This window comes from Pseudochaenichthys georgianus, chromosome 19, assembly GCF_902827115.2.
Source record: "Pseudochaenichthys georgianus chromosome 19, fPseGeo1.2, whole genome shotgun sequence".
In the NCBI taxonomy this organism is placed as follows: domain Eukaryota; kingdom Metazoa; phylum Chordata; class Actinopteri; order Perciformes; family Channichthyidae; genus Pseudochaenichthys; species Pseudochaenichthys georgianus.
The window spans coordinates 809,003-835,331 of NC_047521.1; the positions used below are offsets into that span (position 1 = coordinate 809,003).

Here is a 26,329-nt window from a genome sequence, read left to right on the forward strand (position 1 = left end):
ATATCATATATGAAGTTTAGAAGGTATTGTGTTAAATGTACTTAATCAATAAAATGCACCTGTTGTTGTGCTTTATTTTTGCTGAAGTACAGGTGTAGCACCGATACATATATCTTAAACAAGTCCTTTAATAAAGGAGTCTACATCAGAGCCAATCCAATTCTGATAGATTTCATCTTTAACCAAAATCAAAGGATTACGCAATATATCAGGCCAGTATGATATGCTCTCACCTTAAAGAATACTGTATTCTGCGTATACAAGTCGCTCAGTTTAGCCTTTAGTTGAGTGTGTTCCAGTTTTATTGTATTCTATTTACACTTTCTATTCGTCTTCATTCAGAGAGCGATTGAGCAGGAGTTTTAGCGAGTCATTTGGTGTTCAACAAACTCAACAAGTAACTAAATAAATATTCTAAACAGAACAATGCAGAATGGATTCTATCTCAAGGGAAACATTGTGAAGTGTAATTAGAAGTTGCTTTCCAGTCACAGTTTAAATGTCAAAACAAGGTCAAACATATTTCATCACTCTCTTAGTATAAAAGGTTTATATATATATATATATATATATATATATATCATATACTATGAGTGTGTGTTTTAAGCTTTTGGGAGTTTACATTAAATGTCAGACAGGACCACGGTCAGAAATGATAAATGAACACTGATGTTTCTGTGAGGACTTTGGTTTATTATTGTTATGAGATATTCAGTTAAGTTTGTTGTTATCAATGGTTTCCAAATAAAACTAATTCACAGCATCCGTGCGCTCCCTACAGTTCTTTCAAGTCCTCTATTAATAAGAATATCTAGTTCAAATATAGTTTGATGCCAACAATGTTTTCTGTGATTATGCCCACATGGGAGTCGGATGGGACATCCTGTAACATTTGGTCTGGTGCTGCCCTCGTGTGGATCCTCTCAGCATCATCACTTCTAAGCGTCCATCAGAAGGACAGGCGACTTCATTATTCCTGATAACAATAACACGCCACCACAATACATCCATAGGGTATGTACATTTATTAAAGGGAGTGAACCACTGAGTTGAACACAATAATACAGTACTCATTGTCAACCTGCTGAAGGACATTCGAGGCACTTTGCATGAGGAAAGACTGGGTACAGATGTGGACAGGAGCAGTGTACTGTACATGATGGAGTTGTGTTTATGTACAAACTCAAAACAGATATCAAATATTATTCACGTTTCAATTTCAGCTCATACAACGGACACAATTAGCTGATGTAGTAGAGTATCACATGAGTGGTTTGTAGTTATCACAGTTCAGAACTCGTGTTAGAAATCCCACCGAACGGTTCTTTGGCCTGAGAGCAGAGGAGAAGACTCGGTGCATCCCATCAGAAACATGGAACTCTGAGACAAGCTGACATAAAAGCCAGAAGTCATTTGGTGTTGGCATCCATTTGGCTGTGGTCGTTTTTAACTGCATTAGGGGGTGAGCTCCAACATAAGAAAACGTATAAATACAATGCTAGTTTAAATTTGGAATTAAGGAACACTTATCTAACTTTAATGAGCCTTGTGTCTTAAGAATGTACAGGCTGAACCTCAGTCACTGTCTTCAAGCAGTCTGCACAGAGAGCTAGGCTAGCTGACTTGGCATATCTAAAAACACTCTGTAGCTGGGGCACTTTGCAGAAGTATTGGGTGGAGGGATACGCCGGTGTTCTTCAAGAAATAGTGCCAACTCCCACTTAAACCACAACACAGATTTAATGAACAGCGTATTAAAGAGGGAGCTTTCAGGTGTAGGTAGAGTATTTTTTACTTTACCCTGCTTCCCCTCTTTATGCTAAGCTAGGCTAACTAAGCTAACTCCAGCTCTGTAGTAAGGACACAGACATTTAAGTAAGCATATTTTCCATAATGTTTAACAATGTCTTACAAAAGAGAACTCCCCATAATGCTAGTGAAGGTTTATGCTCGTTTGGTTCCATTTGTAAGTCACAAATATGAGTGGAATGTAGATACTACACAAGATACATTTGTAGGAGTGTTACAGAAAATGATTTCAGGGACTTGACCTAATGTGGAATAAATGTTTGTTGTTGATGATTGTAGCAAAGATGAAGATGAACATTTAGTAAATGCTGGTAAAATTCAGGACCTGCTGAGGTCAGAACTTCAGTAATTTAGATGGGCTCCAAACAAGCATTGTGAAAGTATAAAAACATCAGTATGGCTTACATTGTTCAATCACTTGCATATTAAATAGAATAAAACATGAATTCCACAGATCCATCATCATGTAATACAATCATTAACATCCTAAAGAAACAACGTCCCTGTCCTGTCGCCATGAAAAAAGTGTCAAACGTAACATTGAAACAAATGTCCAAATATTGGACTTGATGGTAGGGGACAGATTAAATAACAGAATGCAAGGACAGGTGAGAGTTGATACAGAGTCCAGGGCTCCTACGACAGTATACATGATTACAGTTTTAAAACAAATGTGACAGTAACTTTAAATTCATTACTAAAAGTATGTTTTTTTTTGTTCTATAGCAAACAAGCCATTTCAGATTTTTTACACACCCTGATCTCTTCCTGTAAAGGAATCCAGCCAACCCACCATTGTGCTTCTGACCCTCAGAAATATGTTTGACATTATTCTGGTGTATACAGGTTTGGTCACCTTCCCAACAGGCTTTAATGTGAAACCATTTCAAGTGTTGCGGTTTATTAACGGTATCTTAAATTACAAAAATAAAAGCAATTGGATTTGTTATATTATTATTACCAAGTCATTATTTTAACACCTGCTTTAATATAAGAAAGGTAATATGTTTGACCTACAGGTAAAGCCATTGCTCAATCAACAGGACAATGTTTTTTCAACTTTTCAATAGTGCGTTTTTCAGACAAAGATGCTGGCTTTCAAATGAAGATGGTTTGCTCCTTTAACTCTTTGATGTGATAATAAACGTAGTATCTGTGGGATTTGGACTGAAAACAAAGACTAAGTTGCAGCCCTAGTTTAACCATTGTTCTGCAAAGGTATTTTATTAAAGCAACACTGATGGCAGACTTAAAAGATAAGTTGGGAAACTCTCAGCTAGTTATTACACATGTATGCTACAGGTTGGCAAAACCCTGGCAAGGAAACGCTCATCTACCCCTGGTGATAGAACAGAGTCAAATGAAATCTTCATTAATAAAACATCATACAAAATGTAACAATTTGGACCGGAACATTCTTCCATGACAAGCATTTAACAAAGGAGTTTTTATGCAAGCTTTAAAGTTAAGCAAATAAGATACTAAAGTCCCTTAAACTAGGCATCAGCTTACTTAAAATGTATGAGCAAAAATAACAAACCAGATTAATATGAAATCTCCTGAGCAATTCAATCCAGCTCAGAATACCCCGTCCCTTTCATCGAACTCGTGGTCTCTCAACTCTCCTGATTACAGTGCACCATGTTCGCAGTTTAACGTGACCTGTGCATGCATGATGGAGATCATGCTTACAGTACAGTTGACCAGAGAATGCACCTATGAAAAGATAAACTATGATTTGCTTCAGAATATGTATTTACAGGAACACAAAACTAAACCAAAATAGTGTGGAAGGTCATTAAAAATATACAACTCGAACCATTTGTTTCACACCGAAAAAGAGAAGTTATTCCACTCGGAGGTGACTTGAAATGTTCAGAACAGTTTATTCCAGTCTCTAGTTGCCTCCATGAGGTGTCGCTGGCCGTGGCCAATCCAATCTTCCTGGTTGTTAAAGAGCCGGCCACAAAACCAGCAGTCAAACACCACAGGCTCTTGTCCACAACGTGGTCGAGGGTCAACTACCTCATACTTCTTCTTGCTCTTTTTCCTCAACTTCATTTTCAGGAGGAACCGCTCTCTGACAGAACTCAGAACTGGCCGGGGTCTTGTATCGTCGCTCTGAGACGATGCACCTTTGGTCAAGGAACTCTTCCATAGAGCTCCTTGCTCAGAGAGAGCTTGGGTTGTGTTCTGAGATAGAGAGACTTTAGTAACTGCACCTTTGTTCCTGTTTACTACCTTCATAATATTGGCCACCTCGGGAATGTCAGCATCTGGATGATTGAGCACCACAACAGGTTGGAATCTACGAGGGCATTTGATCTGCTGGAGAGAACTGAACGGGGCGAGCCTCAGTGTCCTTTCTACTTCTTTGGCTATAGGCTTCCAGAACAGAGTAGTCTCTTTCTCAGGCAGTCCTTTATTCGAGAGTCTTCTAGCTTTATGCACTGTAGCTGGAAGCTCGTCGAACAATGTTTTCCTGCGCCTTTTCCTTTGGCTTGGGGGACGAATTGGCCTTGGGGCTAGGATAGGTTTCTCTGCTTCACACAGTTGAAGCTTTACATTCATCCGAGAGGGTGAAATACAAGATTCATTGACATCTATCTGTGCAGTATTGTGTATTGGAATGAATTGTGTTACTCCATTGGATGAATTTGCATTGGTTTTGTTTGATGACACCAGAAAACACTGGGTCTGAGGTCTGGTGGCCAAAAACAAAGGTTGATTGCTTGAGGTGGGAGCGCCACTTGTGAGAAGGCTTCCTGTAGGACTGACAATTTGAAACATGACTTTGTTTCCAGTACTTTCACTGGTTTGGCTACACTGTGTTCCAGTCTTTGTCTCTTGGTTATTCAACCGTAATCCTGATTTGGGTGGAGAAATGTAGCGAAGCAAGAATGCCTGGCGCCCCGTCTGCAAAGTGTTGGCTTTATCTGTAGAGTTCACAGGCATGGCCAGAACGGGCTTTGAGTTCAGTGGGAGTTGTGTACTTGCCAGTCTGAGGCCAGGAGCACTGGGGGTCTGACCAAATGGAACCGACCTCTGTACCAAGTAGCAAGTTGGCTGTGTCTTTACCGTTTTGTCTGTAGGTGTATTATGTGGTGTGCTTGAAAAGAGTACAGGGCCCTTTAACCCTTGGCTGTTGATAAGGTAGTGATTTGAGGTGGTGCCAACACCTGGTTGAACAGCAGAGAGAAGTGTTGTCCCTTTTTCAGAAGCTCCTGCCTTTGGTGCTGATGCACCTACCCTCCTGCCGTTTTCAAACCCTGGCTTCATATAAGATACGTTGATCTGGGGACTTGCAGAATTTGTTATCAGTTTGAAACCTGGAGTTGCCTTGGGCATGGCACATTTATTCTCAGTAGTTCTCAGGAACACTGACTGCTTACCCTCTGGCAACTGAAGAAATCGAAGAGCCGTTTTTGTTTGTTTTAGAGAATCATTACTAGAGAGTTCAACTCTTTCCTTATTTAGTTGTTGCGAGATTATTGCATCTGAATGTTCCTCCACAAAATTGCCCAGGCCAGTTGAATTACTCTTTGTTTCTGATTGATTGTCAGATATAGGAATGCTATCCTCCTCTATTTTGATAATATTAAAGTCTTGGAACACTGAATCAGGATGTTCATCCTCAGTGGAAGGATCCTCAACACTACCTGTGCCCTCATCGATGTCACCATCTGGCACATCTTCTTGATCCGAGTCCTCTCCTGAATCTGGAGACTCTGCCAATGTCAACCTAAACTGTGAGGATTCACACATATTTTCTTTGTTTGCCGAATGTTCCGACATGTTGTCAAAGTGTTGGGTAGATTTGGGCTGAGTGCCAAATGTTTCCTTGGAATAATTGTGAAATGTAAATACTTCTTGGTTTGGGGAGTGTTGTGTGTTGGAGCTTTCTGAGCCGATAGCACTTTCTCTGCAGCTTCCTGTGCTGGGTTGGGCTAACTCTGATTGAAGTGATGGATTAGTCACATGCTTAACATTTAGCTTGCTGTTGTTATGTTTAATCTGACTTTTACCTCTATCAGTTGTTTCTGGAGTACTCTGACAATGTTGGTCATCATTGAGTTGATCTGCATCAGTCATTAATAACTCATCTGCAGCCCCACAATTCTCAATAGTTTCTTTGGAAACGTGTTCTAAAGACAATATCTCCTGAGCAACTTTTAAAGGTGAAGATAAAGTAGTGATCTTCCTAGCATGTGTTGGTGATGTATTACTGATGTGAGGACCACTATGGTAGGTTGCATCGGGTTTCAATGTTGCAGAGACTGAATTATTATCGAACTTGCTTCTCTCTGAGCAGGTTATCTGACTTGCGTGATTTCTTTTGCCTGCATGATCAAACTCATCAGTCATTGGGTATAACGTATCTGCACACGTCGAAGACCTTCGAGGTAAAGGGTTAGTTTGCTCCTCTGCGTCAGCTCTAGGTGATGTGGAATCAATGTTGCAAACAGAAGTTTCTTCCTCCTCAATCTTTACTTTAACTGCCAGAATATCGTCCTGATCCATCTGTACGGAAGACCCACTTCGCGGTGAAAGAGCTAAACAATGTGATGTTAAGTTATTGCTGTTAGAGAACTCCCCATTCTCATTCGAGACTTTCCTTTGATCTGACTCAGGATTTGGTGCCGAGCCGACATCTTCAACGAGGGAGTGGTTCTGGATGGATGAATCTTGCTTTGCTGTTGGTATTACTTTGAGTACTAAATGTTTTTTGCCATCAACCATCTTGAATCCCATCACCTTTGTAGTGCAGTTGGGCGGAAGAGAGATTTTATTCTTCACCATTAGAACAGTCAGTCCATTTGGGTTGACAGCATCAGAGCTTGGAGAAGTGTCACATTCCTGTAACATCTCTGACATTGACTGCTCTTTAGTATGAATACTTTTTCTTTCCTTTTTTGCATCCACCGAGTGGTTGGTCTCCTCAAAGGATATCTCTGCTTTGATTAGCCTGCCATTTTGGTTTTGACTTCCAGAAAGACAGTTTACTTTTGATATCCTCTGAGCCTCCTGAGATTCACCACCCTTTTTCAACAAATGTTTGAAGCTTGCAGATGGATTTGCTGAAGTGCCGCTGTCTTCTAAGGCTGTCCATACATTCCGTCTCTCAGCATGCTCTCTGTGAACAGCTGCAGTGTGTTTTTTAAGATGGTCGCTTCTTGATGCACCATATCCACAGATCTGACAAGTGAAGGGGAATGTACACGAGTGAGCTTTCTTATGCTTCTGGTGAGCCTCTTCATTCAGGCTGATATGTCTGCATTTCAAACACTTCCAAGGACTCTCATTGTGATGATGGATGTGCTGGACGAATGTACCTGCATCCACAGTTGTAAACTCGCACCAGTCACAGTTAAACTGTCCGTTTAGACTGTGACACATGATGTAGTGTCTGGTAAGCAATAGCAAAGAGTACTGAACATCGTTGTTGCAGAGCTCACATGTAACCAGAGTATTCCTGTGCTCAATCCGATGGCGTTGAAGAGCAGGGAACTCGTGTGCGGAAAAAGCACACAGGTCACAAGGGTACGTAGGAAGGGTTCCTTTATGGGCCGCTCGGAAATGCTTAAGGAGATCATTGGGGCTATATGTGGAATCATCTTTACACACGGAGCATCCAAAGCTCAGAATCTTTCCAGAGAAGACGGCACCTTGCTGACTTTTACAATGGGCCTTTTTAAGACTGTGTTTCTCTTTCTTGGAAGAACTTCCATGTTCCTTATTGGAAGATTCTTCTGCATTATTGAAGAGCGACCCGTCTGCCACTTCTCTGAAATGCTTGTACACAAAGTCTTTGACCTTTTCTTTTTCATCTCCTGTGTTGCAGTTCTTCAGAGAATCAGTCAGTATTGTGAGGTCTTCTTCCATAGTTGTACATCTACAGATATCTGGAAAGTAAACACAAAAGTTTTCATTAGCACAGTCAGACGAGTCCCACTTACTCTAAATGCATTTATCAACAAAAGGTTTTATGTATGTAGTTCTCAGTCAACAATGACAAACTAAATAGCATTTACATTTTAGAAGGTGTGGAACAAAAGTGACAAATTAATTAAATGGCCTAAGAACTTTTTTTAAATCAGTAGTGTCATAAATTGTTATCAAAAAGTAATTTGAAGCCCGTACTGGCAAACCTCAAAACAAAAGAAAATTAAATTGGTGAAAAAATAATATTTGATCAGTGCAGCTATTAATGTAAGTAGCCGGCATCAAAATATACTTAAAGTAGCAAAAGTAAAAGTACTTGTTATGCGTAATGGTCCATTTCAAAATCATATATTAATACAAGGATTGTGATTATTGAAGCATTAACGTGTTCATCACAGCTGCACAGTGCAGCTAATTTGAGTTGCTTTATATATTCCTGCTAGATATTTAACATATGTCTGGATTTATTTAATGATTCATATTTTGTATTTAGATATATAATCTAAATCCCATATGTAACTAGTAACGTAAGCTTTCAAATAAATGTATTTGCTTACAAAAAAGTACAATATTTGCTTCCAAAATGTAGTGGAGTAAAAGTATAAAATGGCATAAAATGGAAATACTAAGGTAAAGTACAAGTACCTAAAAATTGTAGTTAATTACAGTACTTGAATACGTGCACTTTGTTGCTTTACTACGGAGCCCCCTAGCAACATGGAGAAGAGAAAAAAAAAAGTTTTGCGAGATCTCGTAAAACCCCGTTGCAGTTTGTAGACGGTCCCTAAGCACTCCTCTCCCTCCTCCAGCTGCAGATTGTGACCAATCCTTGAAGTTTAGCTCGGATGATGGCGTATCGAACTGTTCTGATAAAAACGACTCTGTAGCTCGTTGTCTACCTTGCTATGATTGTAAAGTCATGTTGTTTGTATTTTGACAACGTTATGTTCATGAGTAATTGATCCTCGAAATTCGAATCTGTCAATAACTCAGCTCAGAGTATGCTGAAACCTGTGCCCATCGCCAAGCACTGATGTTATATCTTTATATTTAAGGACAAGCTCAAAGTAAGATCGATGAACCGCTCCATTGTTGTGGTTTCTGTGTTGGCGAACTGACCAGGAAGTACATTGAGCTAAATGGAAAGTTTTGCAAGTTTTTTTTTATCAAATAATTGTTCTCCTTGTCCCCCTAGGGGGCTCCGTACTGTACATCACTGAGCACACGGCAATACAGCCCACAGTGAGTGGCACAAAGATGGCTCACGTAGCCTGTATAGGCCAAAGTTGAAGTAAAACTATCTAACACTCCATCAATCAATTTAGTTATTGCCAATAATAATATGCATTTTGTTAGAATGTTGCATATTGACTAGGGGTGTAACGGTATCCGTATTCGCCCTGTACCGTCACGGTTCGGGCGTCACGGTTCGGACGTCACGGTTCGGCACATGCAGTCACACGACGAATACGCCTTTTTTTTACGAGTGGGAAAAAAGTCTGTCATTCAGGGCAGTATATCCACTACACTATATATAATCCAGGGGGCGGTATTGCGCCTAAAAGCTGTTTGCCAGCCGCTCTTAAATAACAAATGAAGAAGAAGAAGAAAACACAACAAAACGAACAAAATACAAGAAGAAGAAAAGTTAGTATGGCGAGTTCAGATAACACAGGAGCTAGAACCCACCTGCTTCTTTTAAATCAGTTGTGTGGGAACATTTCGGGTTCCCTGTGGACTACAATAACGATGTGAGCGGTGGATCGGACGAGGACGGTGGATCGGACGAGGACGGTGTGTCGGCGTTGTTCGACAGCGGTGCGGTATGCTAATGGTAACATACGCCAAACATGCTAAATCATATCGGAAGGCATCACCCAGATTTGCCAATCACCGGAGCCGGCAAAAGACAACAGCAGTTGCAGTTCAAACAGCTGATCCCCGCTGTTTTTAAGAAACCAATAGACATGAAAGCTGTGAGACCAAAATAAATAACGGAAGCTATTGGCATATGCAATAATAGAGGACCCCGGCTTTTATTGATTGTGATTGAAAGTGATTGAAACACTATCTTGTTATTTATTTTTGGAATATTTTCAAGACATTCTTTTTAGTTTTACAGCTTATTGAACCTTTTTGTTTGACATCAGCCATTATAGATAATCTGGCCATCTGAGTGTGTGTGGTACTGTTTGTGGTTTGTGTTTAACTGTGTAATACAGTTAATTATTCAAAATGTTAGAGTTCCTTATTTTTAAACTGAAACTTGCACTACTGTTCAAAATAAATAATAAACAAACCTGGAATTATGCATTTGGGACTTTTTCTTTGCTTTTTCTTGTTGTACCGAACCGTGACCCCAAAACCGAGGTACATACCGAGCCGTGAATTCTGTGAACCGTTACACCCCCCCATTAATGACCCCTCAAACTTAGAGGAAACAATTGTCTTCAGCTCGCCGTAGAAGCAAAATACAGATATTGAAAGACATATAGTCAAAATGGAATCTCTGGTCTGCATACCAGCGTTGTCAATGTAGGCGGAAATGACACGCTGCTTGGCTCAGAGTGCTGTCTGCTCACTGAAAGCTCAGAGAAACAAATGCCGCCAATCTGAAGACTAAGTCTCTCCTCCCTGCTTGCATGCAAATTATCTTCTCACAGACCTGTTCTCTGCTCCCATGCTAAGCTCTCAATTACAGTGCAAATCTCACTGAAAAAATAAACCATTTCAGACCACATGCCTTTGTAAAGCTTCAGGCTTACCATGACATTACATTGACAGCGTATTGACCTGCACACACCTCATATCCATCTCCTTTGGGCTTGTGGCTTTGCTGGAAACGTGCACCATTGCTGTTGAAAGTAAGACATTAAAACAGAGCTGATAATGTCCTACATGGCCCAGCATGTTGTTCATTCAATGAACCGACCACTGTGACATCATGCAGCTAAAGCTAAACTGCAAAGAGTGAATACAAGTTTTTTAAATAATGTCTACTGTATCGGGGGGACTGGCTCCACACATTATCCGTCTGCTATAGGGAAAAATTGCTCCGACTTGTTTGTATTTCTTTAAACCAATTATGACTGTACTGGGTGGCGCTAAACGCATGCAGAAAAAGCACAGATAGCGTTAGAGGGTTGAGAATGCTGTGTGCAGAATTTTTATTTTGAAGCACCCTTTCCTGCTGTATAGATTGCAGTGGCGACCCGTGTCTATCACAACTGGACCTTCTGTAGACCCGCCCACCCCCTCATTATAATGTCCGTCTTTTCACTGAATTGTCGTCTTGAAAATGGTACTCACAACAATTCCGCAACAACTTCATCTTCACCTGTTGCACTTGCCATTTCAACGTTAAAAACAATAAAACGGCATGAATTGCTTCATCGCATTCATCTAGATCCTCTGTCTCGAGCCAGTTAACTAGTGGGCTTCTAGAGTACCCTGGAGCCGAGAGAAACTCTGAAAGAATACACCCATTGACTACAAATCAATATGATTGGTTGATCTAACTGTCAATCCAAACGTACGCTCTCATTCAGTGCAACAGCCAGGGCATTCGATCAAGGATGTAGAATACCTTGGTTGAAGGATATTCTACCCAGAGACCCAGAACAAGATCTGATTGGTTGCTTTCTTTTCTAACACAACACCACTGAAATGCGTAGTGCATGGTCCGAACAAATCAACGTAACACTGTAATATTACAGATCACCAACACAGATACGATTCTCATTTATTCATTTTATATACATTTTATTTATATAATTAAATCGATTTTTTGTTTTTTTTTAATCTGAGTGTTCCAGGGTGTTCTCTGAAGAACCTTGAAGGCCCTGACGGTTCGCCACTGATAGATCGTTATGCTTATGGGTCGCTACTTGGCAGAGAAAGCTAGCTAGCTTGCTCTACAGCAGATAAACCTTCAAATGTAACATATGTATTTATTTTATTTATTATTTATTACATACAACTGAGCCTCGCCCTGTGGTTCACAAAAGTTGAATATTTTGCTGATGTATTTGAAAAGTAGAAAATGTTGAGTGTTTCTCTGTAATATCTGTAAAGATGTGAGGCTTTTAAAAAGAAGATTGCACTGAGGGCACGTCATGTTTTCCAGAGGAAGATTTGACATGTTTCTCAACCTTTTCCCACAAAAGGCAACACATGACACATCAGGCAGAGATGCTCAGACAAAAGCCATTATGGCACATCATGCTAAACTGCAGCTCGAGTAAATCATTACGGTCACAGCGAGACGCATCGTCCATGCGTCTCGCTGTGACCGTAATGATTTACTCGAGCTGCAGTTTAGCATAAGTAGATACAATCCAATATAGTCGATGTGGACAGCGTCACAGCCTCAGCTGTTGGAGCGTTTTATGTGACAGCAGGCTGAAGGGAAATCCAGCGAGGTGAGCGCCTCTGTCCGGGTGCATTGTGATGAGTGTTCCTCCCTCACTATTGAACATATCCTACCATTCAGCACAACGTATCTTTGTGACTGGGGCTTCTCAGCACTGGTCCAGAGTAATGAGCATTAAAGCTTGCTTCATTTGCTACGGTCCCCTCGACAATGGGACACCATTCGTATCTGGCCCCAATGACACGCAATAATTAACGGTACCTAGATAAATGAGTAACACCTTTTCAGAATATTGCCTTCAACTTGGTATGCATGGTATGTCAAAATGTCATGTAATTAAATTGAATGTGTGGTCGTGTATCTGTGGACGTCAGCATTCAACAACTCAGTTATAATTATAGCAACATTAAAGCCTTTATTTGGAATATGATTAATTCTCTTGTGAATTTCCGTATCAATTGTTGAAAAAAAACGTGTTTGTATCTTGAACAATGTACATGCATGGACAAGTCAATAACAAGTGGATACAATGGAAACTTGATGATCATTTTTGGAGGATGTAGTTTGTATTAGTGTTGAGCTGTAGTGCATTAGACAGAGATGCGTTTCTGCCATTCAGCCTCCCCTACACTTCCTTTTTGAGCATGCCGTTTCCCCATGTAGACATCATGTAGACATCATGCAGAAACTAGAAATAATCTAAACCTGCCAAACCCTATCCTAGAACATCAATATCCAATATTACAAGAAATGTAAGAAAAAACATTGTCACGTGTTATGTGACCAGACAGTCTTTGAGATACTCCTTCCTTACGGCCCGTCCACACAGCGGCGGGCGTGTCTGAAACTCGACCAACAACCAATCACATGAATCTCCCACCCCTGACACACAAGCAGCGGTTTGATTGGCTAGAGCAGGGGTGGCCAACCCGGCTCTTTGCCTGGTTTCATGCGGCTCTTCAGTTCACATTGAATTGTATATGTGTGAGTTTGGGGGAGAGACACTGACTCCTGACTAGTGTTGCACGGTGTACCGATACTTGAAAGGTACTGCGATACCCTGCCGTTAAAAACGGAACGATTCCTCCGTTTCATTAGTATCGGTACTTTAAGAATGACGGGGGAAAAGTACTCCGGTGAGAAAGCGCAGTTTTAATAAGAGCCATGTGTGTTCAGCGCTCTGCTTTCACTCCCTGCACTGCAGCTGTGCCTGCAGTCCCTCCCTCTCAAGCACGCTCTAAGTCCCGCCCCTCTCAAGCACACTCTAAGTCCCTCCCCTCTCAAGCACGCTCTAAGTCCCGCCCCTCTCAAGCACGCTCTAAGTCCCTCCCCTCTCTCGTGCACGCGCTAGCTGCCAAAGCATGTGAGAAAACGAGAAGCATGGCTGCAAGTGGGAGTGCAGCTGCCGCCTCGGCTTGTTGACAAAAAAGATGGCAGAAGCGAAATGTGGAAGTATTTGAGCTCTATCTCTATCTACCAGGGAATAAACATGTCGATCGCCTCGTTTGTCGTTTACGTTCATCTATCTGCCTTCCTACGATCACTTTGATGCACATTCAGTACTCGTATGTGAGGTTGTGGGTGAGAGGTGGATATCGTGAGGCTTACAGGGAGGTATCGAACTTTACAAATTAGGTGACTGTGTGGATGCCTGTTCAAAACATAGCAAACTTGAATAAATCATTTAAATTATATATTTGTGTCCGACTTTCATTTGTACATCGTTCTTAATGTGATGTATAGTAGCTTTGGTAGCTGTCCATACCTTCAGACAGCCTAAAAGTAAAACACAAGTTGTTTACTCACAGCCCAAACGCTCATCGAGATGACTGGATCACTCATGACAGGTTGTGATCAGCTCCGATTAAATTGTGATATAAATTCTGTAGCTATTCTCCAGCACGTTTTTTTATGAAATACCTGTATCTCTCTCATCACAACAAGACTCTGTGCAATTAGGCTACATGAAAATAACCTTGATGCATCGGAATGAAACACACAAACTATCTTCCGTGGCTATACTGATATGTGACAGTAACGGCCAACCACAGAAAAGTAAGTCCAGCGGGGCACACGTTGAATACATATAATACAGTAGTTCTATTATGCCTTTAAGCCTATACGTTTAACCCTTAAGAACCCGGACCCATTTCTACTTTTGGGGAAATTAAGGGGAACGTCATTTAGACTAAATAGACCACCTAGAACACATTTCTGACAAGTAGCCCCCCCTAGTGTCAAATATCTGTGCTTCAATGGTAAAGTAACACTTATTTATAACTTAATTAACGAAGATGATTTTTTGGTTTAGATTTGTTTGAACATACTTTGAATTGAAGAATAAAGAATATGTTAACTAAATATAATTGAATCAGCTAAATTAACTGACCAGATCATAATCTTATTTCTACTGTGAATGTTTAGGGCTAAAGTCCCGATGTGACACCAGTGTCACAGCAATATTTATGGCATTTATTTCATATCAATTTAATCAAGAAATGTTTCCACAACAGGTTAAATGTAATCAGAATCAGAATACCTTTATTCGTCCCACAGAGGGGACATTTACATTTGTTACAGCCGAAAAGAGCCGAAGACAGCTTAATGTTTAACAAATGGCATGTAAGCATTTTTATTCTTAAATGGCTTGAATGTTAACTTTAGCAACAAAAAACCTTTCCAAATGTAGCTAGTTCTGTCACATAGACATCTTGGACATGTGGTTATGGGAACACAAAAGCAAATGACAAGGACCATGACCCACCAGACTGTTCAGGGTGTGTCACTTCGGGACTTCATGAGATAAAAAAAGGCTGAAGCTGTATAAGGAACTTTCCAGAACATTTACATTTCATGTGACACCTGTGTCTTAGCAATTCTGTCTGCCTTCCGTGTTGCACCATTAGGACCCACTGATATAAAATGCTTAACTGCCTAAGTTGCAACTATGCACTTTTTGGTGGGCTAAGCCCCAACTTGACATGTTTTTGGCTTCATTTATAGTGCCTGAATGTAAGTTTAAATATTATGCAATGCAAAGTTTTTCTTGGCCTACATTACTGTTATAGAAGGAAAGATAACAGTGATAGTTATGTTTCAGAATAACCTTTATTGGAAATTGTTAGAACAATCTCACTCGTCACAGGCTTGAGCTTCAACCTCAGGACCCATGTATCTGTGATCCTCTCCAGAAGGGAAGGAGTCGTCACATACAGAGCATCAACTAGTTCCTGAGCAGTGTTCTTCACATGCTGATATCCAAGAGAGAGAGTCACACAGTCACAAGATGGAGGAATAGAAAGCAGTATTCAATGTTTACTTCAGATTAGCTCCACCTCAGAAATGATCATGCTTGTCATATGTCTCTCTCCATAGAGGCTGAATCATCATGTTAATCACTATCATATGCCTCAAACAGTCCTGATGCTCTTTTGGTAAAGTAACTCAAAAGTAGGCTAATATAAAAGTAGTGTAACTTATTACATTTCAGAGACAGTAATATTGTAATGTAACGTAGGCTATTACTTAAAAAAGACGGTAATAAGTAATTGAATTACATTTTGGAAGTAACTTGCCCAACACTGCAGATGATCCAGTCATCTCGTTGCTGCTCTCGGGCTGCGAATAAACAACTTGTGTTTTACTTTTAGGCTGTCTGAAGAAGGTATGGACCGCTATCAAAGCTACTATACAGATTACATTAAGAACAATGTACAAATGTTATATATATGTATTCAACTTGTTACTGTGACATATCACTATAGCCACGGAAGATAGTTTGTGTGTTTCATTCCGATGCATCAAAGTTATTTTCATGTAGCCTAATTGTTTTTCCTGCACAGTATAGAGTCTTGTTGTGATGAGAGGGATACAGGTATTTCATTTAAAAAACGTGCTCCCTTTTTATATCACAATTTAATCGGAGCTGATCACAACCTGTCATGAGTGATCCAGTCATCTCGATGAGCGTTCGGGCTGTGAATAAACAACTTGTGTTTTACTTTTAGGCTGTCTGAAGGTATGGACAGCTACCAAAGCTACTATACATCACATTAAGAACGATGTACAAATGAAAGTCGGACACAAATATATAATTTAAATGATTTATTCAAGTTTGCTATGTTTTGAACAGGCATCCACACAGTCACCTAATTTGTAAAGTTCGATACCTCCCTGTAAGCGTCACGATATCCACCTCTCACCCACAACCTCACATACGAGTACTGAATGTGCATCAAAGTGATCGTAGGAAGGCAGACATAGCAAAAGATGAACGTAAACGACAAACGAGGCGATCGACATGTTTATTTCCTCGTCAACAATGGGTCCTCAATGTTCACGCCCCGGATTCCTATGACGAAAATAATAGAATGTCGCCAGTTGTCATGACTCAAGTTATACTGCAACACCGGCTCTCCCTACGTGTACGTGCGACCCATGTGTATGTGTGGTGTCAGGTGTCAGTATGAGAGGATGACAGCGCGTCTAATTTTGATGTGGCCAAAGAGCCAATCACAATAATACCTGCAATGCAGTGAACCAATCACCTTTGAGGGGGGAGGGGGGGAAACCCATCGTTGATTAAACACTATGCGCCCCGCCAACGGAGCCCCGCGCCCCCCCCCCACCCTGAAATTCCAGGTGTTATATAATTATTATTATTTTTAAATATATATGTAGCACCAAATTGCAAATGATCTATAACTGCTGTCACTTTTCACATTGAACATGTGCTCTTTTATTAAATAAATCTTAAGTTGTGGGTTTAGTGTTTTGGACCCTAAGAAACACTGATGCATTAATCAATAACAATAATCCACAGCTCCTCTCTCTGCTCCAGAGGATTTAAAATATATATCCCAATGCCACAAAAATGCATCAGTGACGTGGTTGAAATCTTGTCTCCAGAAAACAAAAAACGGAAACAAGCGGTATCAGTGACTGTGTGTTTGATGTGGCTCTTTGCAGTAACAGAGAAACATGTGGCTCTTAACCTCTGACTGGTTGGCCACCCCTGGGCTAGAGCTTGTACTGGCATATGATTCGATTGGCTGACGCTTCTGCCGAGGCTTCAAAAGTTGTGTAAAGTCGTATTTGTTGAAGGACATTTAAAGGGGTAGTACATCTAAATGATAGTGGTGCACGATAATTATCGGCCGATAATTATCGGTCCGATATTAGGAATTATGACGTCATCCCGATAAACCCGATAAAAGTATTAATAGCCCCGATAATATACAATATATTTTTTGGGTAAAAAAAAGAAACAGATCCTGCGGTGTGGGTGGATTGGGATGAGGGGCGCTTGTTTTTCACTCGCTCCTCCCGTTTTGCCAGTACTGTGGTATTAGTGGTTTAGGAAGAGGGGAGTTCTTCACAAATCCAGCGCTCCCTAACTCATGCCTGGCTGTGACGTAAATGGCGTGCGGCCGTGAAGCCAGGACAGTAAACAAACATGTCGTCGGTAGTATGGGACTATTTCAAAGTTTCAGAGTTAGATAGTTCGCTTGCTATTTGTATTAACAAATGCAATGCAGAAGTTCCACGAGGAGGGAAGAAGGCAACGAGCTATAATACTTCCAACCTGATCAGTCACCTGAAACATCGCCATGGCTACGATGGTGTGTTAAAAGCGTACGAAGACGCCTGCGCTGCTAAACTAGCGGCGAATCCAAAGCCAGCTGCAGAGGCACCGGGGCTTTTTGCAGTGTGTTTGCAGGTCTCCCTTGAAAAAGAGATCATTGATCTCAATGGGATTTTACCTGGATAAATAAAGGTTTTGAATTTGAATTTGTACCTATCGACGAGGCTTTTGAAAAAGGCAAGAAGTTTGCCAGAGACGACCCCAGGGTTAGTTTTGTTCATAGTAGTAATGCTCATGTCATTTGCTCACTACTGGTCTTTTTTTTTACCACCAGGTGTGCAAAAACTACAGGTACATTTAATATATATATATATATATTATATTATTATCGGTTATCGGTATCGGTCTTGAGAAGCAGGAAGTTATCGGTATCGGTTTCAAAAACCCAATATCGTGCATCCCTACTAAATAATGTCTAAACAAGTGCCAAAACATCAGGTCACTCAACTTAATAAACATATGTATTACAGATTATTAGCCCCACACTGAAGATGTAGCTGCATTGCTGACGTAATAACATGGTAACAAGTAATGTATTAATTAATGTTATTACCTGTACTCCTTTAGGACAAACTCACACATGAATGCATGTCTTGTTGAGGAGAAGCAGTCTGCAGCGTGGTCACAGCGCCTGTAAGACAGAAGCATAAATCACAACCTTACTTTACATTCTCAAACTCTACATTTAACATTTCTGTTAAAACACAATGAACAATGTGTGGTATTTAAATAAACATGTCGTTGTTAAACAAGATGTGTGGAAATTAAACTATTATTTTTTTCAGAACTAGATTTGAGTGTTGGCAGCAAAGACTTTGTCCGAAACTAGTGTTATCCAACTCCAGAGCGTCTTAGTCAACATATTGAAATATAAAGATGCTATCTTTTCAAAAAATCTTCTATCCAACCAAATATTCTGCTTCTACCCAAAAAAAAATTCTCAATCCAGTTTTAAGCATTTAGCAATTCAAAAACAACATTTTCACTGCGCTTTTTCCTGGCTTTCTGCACATAAAGCGAGAAAAGCTCTTACGGCCCGTCCACACGGCGGCGTGCGTTGAAGCTTCAACGCTTCATCCCATTCACTTTGAATGGGGTGACGTCACGCTTTTCCGAACTGCAATGTGGTTCCGTCGCTTCGCTTTGCTCGCGTTGCTCGCTTCAAAAGTTGAAAAAAGTTCAACTTTTGAAGCTTCGACGGAAGCGTCAGCCAATCAACTCATATGCTCTCGCCAATCAAACCGCGTGCTTGTGTGTCCGGGGCGGGAGATTCATGTGATTGGCTGTTGGTCGAGTTTCAGACACGCCCAACGCACGCTGCCGTGTGGACGCTGCGTTACTGCACAAAACTTTTTTTCTCGATTTAGGTTGGAAACATCATAAAAATATAACAACTCACGTTCAAAGATTCAATAGATAATCTTTGAATGTAAAACAATACATTCTATACAGCCCTTAAGCCACATGAAAGGCAGTATGCTGCTGAGTGACATTATACACATTACTAACTGTAGCTAATGCTTAAGGTGTTGTATAACCTTTATATAATGCCTTCCAATGAGTGTTTCACATTTATCTGAAGAGGACATGCCACTACAACATTTCCCTTAATATCTTAACAAGACTACATTTTGGCAGTCAGGACTCAAAGGTATCCTGTTGAGTTGTTGACCTCTGGATGTATAGAGCAGTCTTTATGACAGGGACAGGGATCTGTTTTGTTGAGCAGACTGTGCATGTCGGTGAGGTAATACACATTATTATATTAGTTTAGAACTATTCCCCTGATCTGAAAGTGGCATTTGACAGGAGAAAGAAAACTAGGTAACATGAATGTGTACAATCGAGGATTTGAATGACTTGTAATTGCTTTTCAAAACGTTTGAGGAGGAGCTACATGTAGCACTTTTGGTAGGGATCAAAGATACTCAATGAATTGTGGTGAGTAACACTAAATACACTTTTGTTTGTTCACAAGTAAATCGAGGGGAGGCGTGTGGCGCAGTGGATATCAGGTCGGGAAAGGGTTCAAACCCCACTGCAGTCAGCATGTCGTTGTGTCCCTGAGACACTTCACCCCAAAGTGCTCCTGTGGGGATTGCCCACAGTATTGAGCATGTAAGTCACTTTGGATCTAACAAGTGACATGTTATGTAATGTAAACACACCAGGTCCTCTTTACATCTCCAATACATAACCAGCAATTCAGTTGGTAACCAGATTCATTGGTTACTTTAAAAAAGACAAACTGCTGAATGACATGCCTACAATTTGAGGAATAACTGCCTTTGAATAAAAGCATTTAAAATAAAAGATGATCAGCAACATTAATTGTTAAGTCATCTTATATGAAGCCCTTGGCTTTTGAAAGTGTTCAGGTTTTTTTGTCTACCTTAAGTATTTACGTGTGTATTCATGTCATAAAGGTACATACAGATATTCATTCCAAAAAGTTTTATTGACCAGCTTTCACCTATTTAATCATAGTAATCTTAAAGCAAGAACAGGAAAACACCCTGTATAAGATCACCCTTATACTTACAAGTGAGACAAGCTGCGTGAGTTCAAATACATTTTTTTTTTAAAAAGCTGCATTGATGTGCATTCAGGGATATAAGCCTTAAACAATCAATACAAAAAGAAAAATCAGACACTGTCTAACAAACAATGGAAGCAGAACCAGTGGCAAGGATTATTGTTAACGGCAAACATTACAGTAGTTTACCTTGTAAAAATCTACATTACCCACAATGCAACAGACAACAAACAGTGAGGTCAGAGATCGGCCATGTATTGAGGATAGCAGGTAACCTTCTACCTGCAGAAAAGGTGAGGCGCTACAATGGTACAGTACGCTCACATCCTCCTCACTGCGGTGTCCTTTACTTTCAAACTTGTAGTCTTTAATTCCAACTGTCCAGACTTAAGTCAGATCATTTGGACCTCTCATCAGACTTCTCACTGCTCCCTCTGGACACAAGTATTGCTTTAAACTACCTGAAGCATACACAACTACCCCAGCAATTGGAAAAGGCATAACAACAACACATTATATTGAGTAATTCATAAAATGATCTGAGAACTTAAATGACAATATAAAAACAAACAATTTGTTGATCAATTAAATGTGCAGTGTTGTTTTTCAACAAAGTAACTTGTACACCTTTCTTAGATGGCAAACATGAATTCCATTGAATAGATCATGACACATGTTGGTCAGCAGGGGCTCTGCAATAGCCTAGACTCCATATGTATCAGTCAGCTGTCACCACTGTGGAAGCCATGTTGGAGGAAAAAATGGCTGCCATGATTTAATGACTTATCAGCAGCAGCTCATTCAACATAAGAACGTACACTATCTGCTAACAACGTCTTCACAAACACTTTGGCTAACTTAAACAATGTATATTAATAACTTAATCTACTTGAAAACACTATAAACAGCTTGCAAATAAAACTCAACTATTATTCTTTGTAATAAACTGTATATATGAAATTATGTGTTTAATGAAAGTGAGCAGGACTGTAGGGAACACCTGGAGTGCAGACAGGTATGCTACACCATCAGCATGCATCAGATATAAATGAAGCTTGGAGATGAAAAGTAAAGTTGCTTCGTCTCATAACTGTAACCCCACTCAGCCTTAAGGACATTAACATCACACAGGGACAACTGCAACATGTTACAAACACGCGAATCTCAGCCTCCACTTCACTATTTGATATCTTTCTTCTAAATTAATGGGTGTTCACTTCTTCGAGTGACTTGCTCCATAGTCGCTAAGTTTAGGAAACGCGAGGGAACGCTGCATCAGTGGGAGAATAAAAGGCTGTAGACAGACCGCAACAAAGGACTGTACAATGTACGCTGCCGTATTTTATTTCACTGTGGCATTTTATACCTCGATACGTGGATAACATGTGAGACACTTTGCGAAAATGTTCGTGTCTGTTGAGTTTAATAAGCAGTTATTTTACACCAAAATAAAAAGCCCCCACCCACGCGAAGACATTTAAAGTTACGGAAAATGTGTTGTTTCTTACTAGGAACTCGATGGAAGTTCAGGTGGTGTCCCGTCAACGACCGACATTATGAGAACGAGGTTAATGTGTACAAAACACACAGGAAAAACATTTGCCTTCCTTCTCTCCTCTCTATGGATCCACAGCGACGGCGGCCATGACAGTCCATCCGGGTACTGATGTGCTCTTGACACTCATGAAGAAGCGGATGACTATGCATTGCTAGACAAATACCAAAGTAGTGCCGTGAAGGACATGTTGTCGTAGGAAACACAGTTAAAACAACTTTTACTGAACTGGAAATATATTCTGTTTAACGCCCATAACAACCTGACGGTGTTTTGCAGCATGAGCCCTACGTCACTATGTGTGTGCCTGTGAGCCTGTGTGCCTGTGAGCCTGTGTGCCTGTGTGCGTGTGCGTGTGTGTGTCCTAGGTGGAAGAACAAGCAATGAGCAGCAATGGCGGATACGCCATTTCCTTTTGAATGCGTTTGGCTACATCTTGGCTGATATGGTTTTGTTGATCCCTGATAATCAATTTCATTTTATCAACTCACATAGCCGACTCACAGCCTTTTTAGATTATATCTCTCCCCCTCTGTCTCATATAGATTACAGACACACAAAGAGACACACACACACTTACAATAATGGCGGATGTGGAGCTCACTCTTCTATTACATCACACTACATTGTTTCCTTGCAGCAGTGGGTAATTCCATACAAACATGTCAGTTCATTCTTTGTCTCTCTGCTTACCTCCATATTTCTTTCTGCCCTCTCTTTCCTTTAACAATTTAACTGAGTAAGAGCCTTTTTAATCATATGCATATCTTGTTATAAATAAGTAAAGATTTTAAAGCTATTTGCTAAGACAGTATAAACTATGAATTTGCAAACATTAATTAATTTGTGTAATTGACCTTGCTCTAACACCACCAATAACCTTAATTTTAGAGCACCTGCAAAATGTTTTCTGTAATAATGGAAAGCAAAGTCTCTAAGTCTGTTAATTGAAACATTATAAATGGAATGATAGTATTTTCAAAATGATTACTTAAAAATGGGGTGCCTGCCTTACCGTTGGATACTGCAAATCAGATATTCAATTATTTTTAAACTCTGTTCTACTGGTGTGGGGACATAGATGTAGCCAGAACCGAAAGAGTTAAAATACTCAGGCCTTGAGGCAAGATGGTAAAATCAATGTGTGCCTCTTGTTTTTTCTGGTCTATAATGTCATGACTGAACTTGCTTCTATTTTCCGTCTGTTACATTAAGCTATCAACCTGGCAAATATGCTGTAATAATGTAGCACTTCAACTGACAAAAGTGAGACTCACCAATATAAAGTAAACCAGTATAATTTCAAACCTAAAATATGCACATGAAACTTTAGGTAAATGGAAGGTGGAATGCTCCACTGCAAGTCCAGCAAAGGGGACTACTAAACACTTACATTTATTTTATAATTCTTTATTAAGATAAGAACTGGTGGTGTAGACATTGCCCATTATTTGCAGCACTACAGCTGACTGTGGGTATGGAAACAGTAGTCCCTGTATGGAATCAGATTTGGGTCAATAGTCTAGCGCGTAAAACAAGCTACTCACCAGCGGAAAATGTGCTTTTACACGCGCATAAAATGACCCTCAGGCGCAGATTAAACCCCCGCGAGCAAATTAATTGATATATATATATTAGCTGTACACTTTACGAATATAATAGTTTTTTATGGACAACTTTACCATTCAATCTCGTCCAACTGATCTTGCAGCTGTCACTCCTCGGTTCTTGGTAGTGCAGGCATTTATCAAACCTGGCAACTCCGGGCTTCCTGGCAGCTGTCAATCAAAGTCCAGTGGCTCCGCCCCAAAGTGTCAGAAACTTTTCACGCGCTATTAGACAGACTCAGCGAGCGAGTGAGGCTGACACTCCCGCGAGCGAGCAAGAGGGCTGTCTCTGTTTAATCTGCGCGCGAGGGTCATTTCATGCGCGTGTAAAAGCACATTTTCCGCTCGTGGGTAGCTTGTTTTACACGCTAGAATATTGACCCAAATCTCACTCCATAGTAACAACTAAATCATGCAACAATGTAGGCAAGAACACTGTCAGCTAGTTTACATGTATGTAAATAATGTTGGATTTAAAATACTGTTTTGTTTGGAAGGAAATTCAATCAACATGTTTGTTATACCTCAAGGAGACACAGGGTGTTTGTGTTTTTTCATATTGATGGCAGGACACAGATACATGTATCACCAATTGGAACACACAAACAAAAGCACAAAGCAAAAACAGTGCTATCTGACTCTAAAGAGACAGCACTGTGTACCTGAGCACAGTGACTGTTGGTAAACACAGAACTATGGGCTCAGTTCAGTCTCATAATACACACATGCACACAGAAGGATCCACACTTGTGTTTTTCAATGCACACACAAATGTGTTCCGTTTCATATACATGTAAATAAAATCCAAATACAGAAAAAAGTTTTACATATGTATTTTTGATCCTCACATATTTGTTTTCCATTTAAATCCCCTGAACCTGCAAACACAATCCGCTTTCTGTGCACGGATCGCTGTGCATTCGTGTGTGGGTTTTTTGAGACTCCCCTGACGGTCAGCCGATTCGTAATTGTAATTGTTTCTATCTATAGCCAATCAGATGTCTCCTTCATTTTAAGCCAATCACATGAGCGCGCCCCCACGTATGATTTCTTGCGTTCAGGACACTTCATATACGCATTTTGCGCTGTCCGGTAAGCTCGCTAAACAGAGGGCGGAGCTTCAGGTGATCATTCAGAGCTGCGTGTCTCCGTCAGACTCAGCAGCTGATCTGATCTCTCTCTCGCATCCGGTTACACTTCACTCGCGTTTATGTCCATATCGATCAGATCCAGCTCTCCTGATCGGCCTTTATAGAGAGCACCGATCAAACTATTAAGAGTGAATATCGGCCGATAATGACCGGCGGGGCTCCCCCCCACCCCCCCCGTTGACAGTTCACTGTCTAGCAATGGCTTCGTAGTGCACTGATCGATTAGGCTAAGCTAACCTGTAGCTGCTCCCTCCACACTCACAACAACTTCATACAGACATCAATAAAGCAGCTGTATTCGCCACACAGGAAACACACATTTAAAACGGGTTTCCCTTCCGTTTTTGTGTACACAAGCATTCATCAAGGGTCCGGAAAGTGGCGCTGTACCTTAATAATATAAAGGCTTGTATTTGCGTGCATTTCCTGTTCGGAAAGTGGCGCTGTGCTGAGAGTGGAGGTGTCCTGAGACTAGCGCCTGCAGGCAGGCTCCATGGACCTGTCAGCTCCGGACAGCGCAAAATGCGTACATGAAGCGCTACGTCATGAACGCAAGAAATCTACCCTCATGTCATTGGCTTAGAATTGAGGAGACATCTGATTGGCTATAGATAGAAACAATTACAAGTACGAATCGGCTGACCGTCAGGGGAGTCTCAAAAAACCCACACTGAGGCTGCGGCCACACGAGGACGAAAACGGCTAAACGCATAGGATTAACGCAAACGCAAACAAGCTTCCGTCCACACGCAATAGTTATCCGGATAGTGTCTGTCCACACGAGACCGCTCCGTTTAGCTCCAACCGCTGGAGAAGCTGCAGTACATATGCCGAGCCTGTACGTGGCGCTGTAACTTCCTCCACAAAAGCAGCGAAGAAGCATGGTTGCCATGGTTGCCCTTCTGTTTATTCTCCGCGGTGGGGGCCGAGGGAACCGGGCAGAGTTTTTCGCCAGTCAACGTGTATTAAAGGTTAAATCTTCCGGACAAAATTATAAAAGTGCCGGTCAAAGGTCTTCTTTGTTATTTATTGAGCTTTAAAACAAATGAATAACGACTCTATAATAAAATACACGGAGCCTCTCTTTTTCCTCCCTCTCTTCGGACAGCGCCAGTGTCTGTCTCATGCAGCAGCTGATCCAGTAATGAGTGACCCGGCCGACAGTAAGAATAAACCTATTTATAACTAGCTTAGGTAGTTTGAGAGGTAATTAAAATAGCTAAGGGTGATGATCTGACTTGAAGTGTGTGTTTTGCTGCAGCGGGAGGAGCTGCAGGCGAGCAGAGCTGCGTGTCTCCGTCCTGTCAGATTAGACTTCACTCGCGTTTAGGTCCATATCGAGAGAAAGATAAATAATCTGAATTCAGGGTGCAGTTTACTTTGACGCGGGGGTGAGCAGCAGAGGTGGGGAGATGCGGGGCTATTGCCTCATCATTATTGCTGTAGATGTTGCACAAACAACTGTAGCATGGTCAATAGCGTCCGGAGCACGATAGCAACTCTGCGATCCCCCATTGTTGTTGTTGTTGGTGGCGAAACACTTCAGCAATGGCGCGGGGCAGAGCTATTTAATAGAAGAGTTACGACATCTCCGTTCACTCCAATGGACCACTTTTTTACAGCAATGGCGGATCGTGGAGCCTCTCAATCGTTCCCCGGAAGTTAGCGCCAAGGCTAGCAGAGCTGTGGAGTTGCAGCATAATACACCGTTC

General features: G+C 40.9%; 1 protein-coding gene across 3 annotated transcripts in view; it reads right to left on the minus strand.

Annotated features, from left to right (window-relative positions):
• Window positions 1-2,928: 2,928 nt before the first annotated feature.
• The window catches only part of LOC117464739 (zinc finger protein 518A), a 33,764-nt gene continuing 10,363 nt past the window's right edge, over window positions 2,929-26,329 (minus strand). Inside the window, exons 1-4 of one of the 3 annotated variants that reach the window (XM_034107368.2) lie at window positions 21,813-22,221; window positions 18,322-18,399; window positions 15,682-15,742; window positions 2,929-7,712 (exon numbers count right to left, since the gene is read on the minus strand). In XM_034107368.2, coding sequence (XP_033963259.1) covers window positions 3,685-7,712; window positions 15,682-15,724 — 4,071 coding nt within the window. In that variant the 5' untranslated portion in view covers window positions 15,725-15,742; window positions 18,322-18,399; window positions 21,813-22,221 and the 3' untranslated portion in view covers window positions 2,929-3,684. Of the gene's footprint in view, window positions 7,713-15,681; window positions 15,743-18,321; window positions 18,400-21,812; window positions 22,222-26,329 lie in introns of those variants that run through there. The other 2 variants (XM_034107369.2, XM_071206669.1) reach the window with 2 other exon arrangements.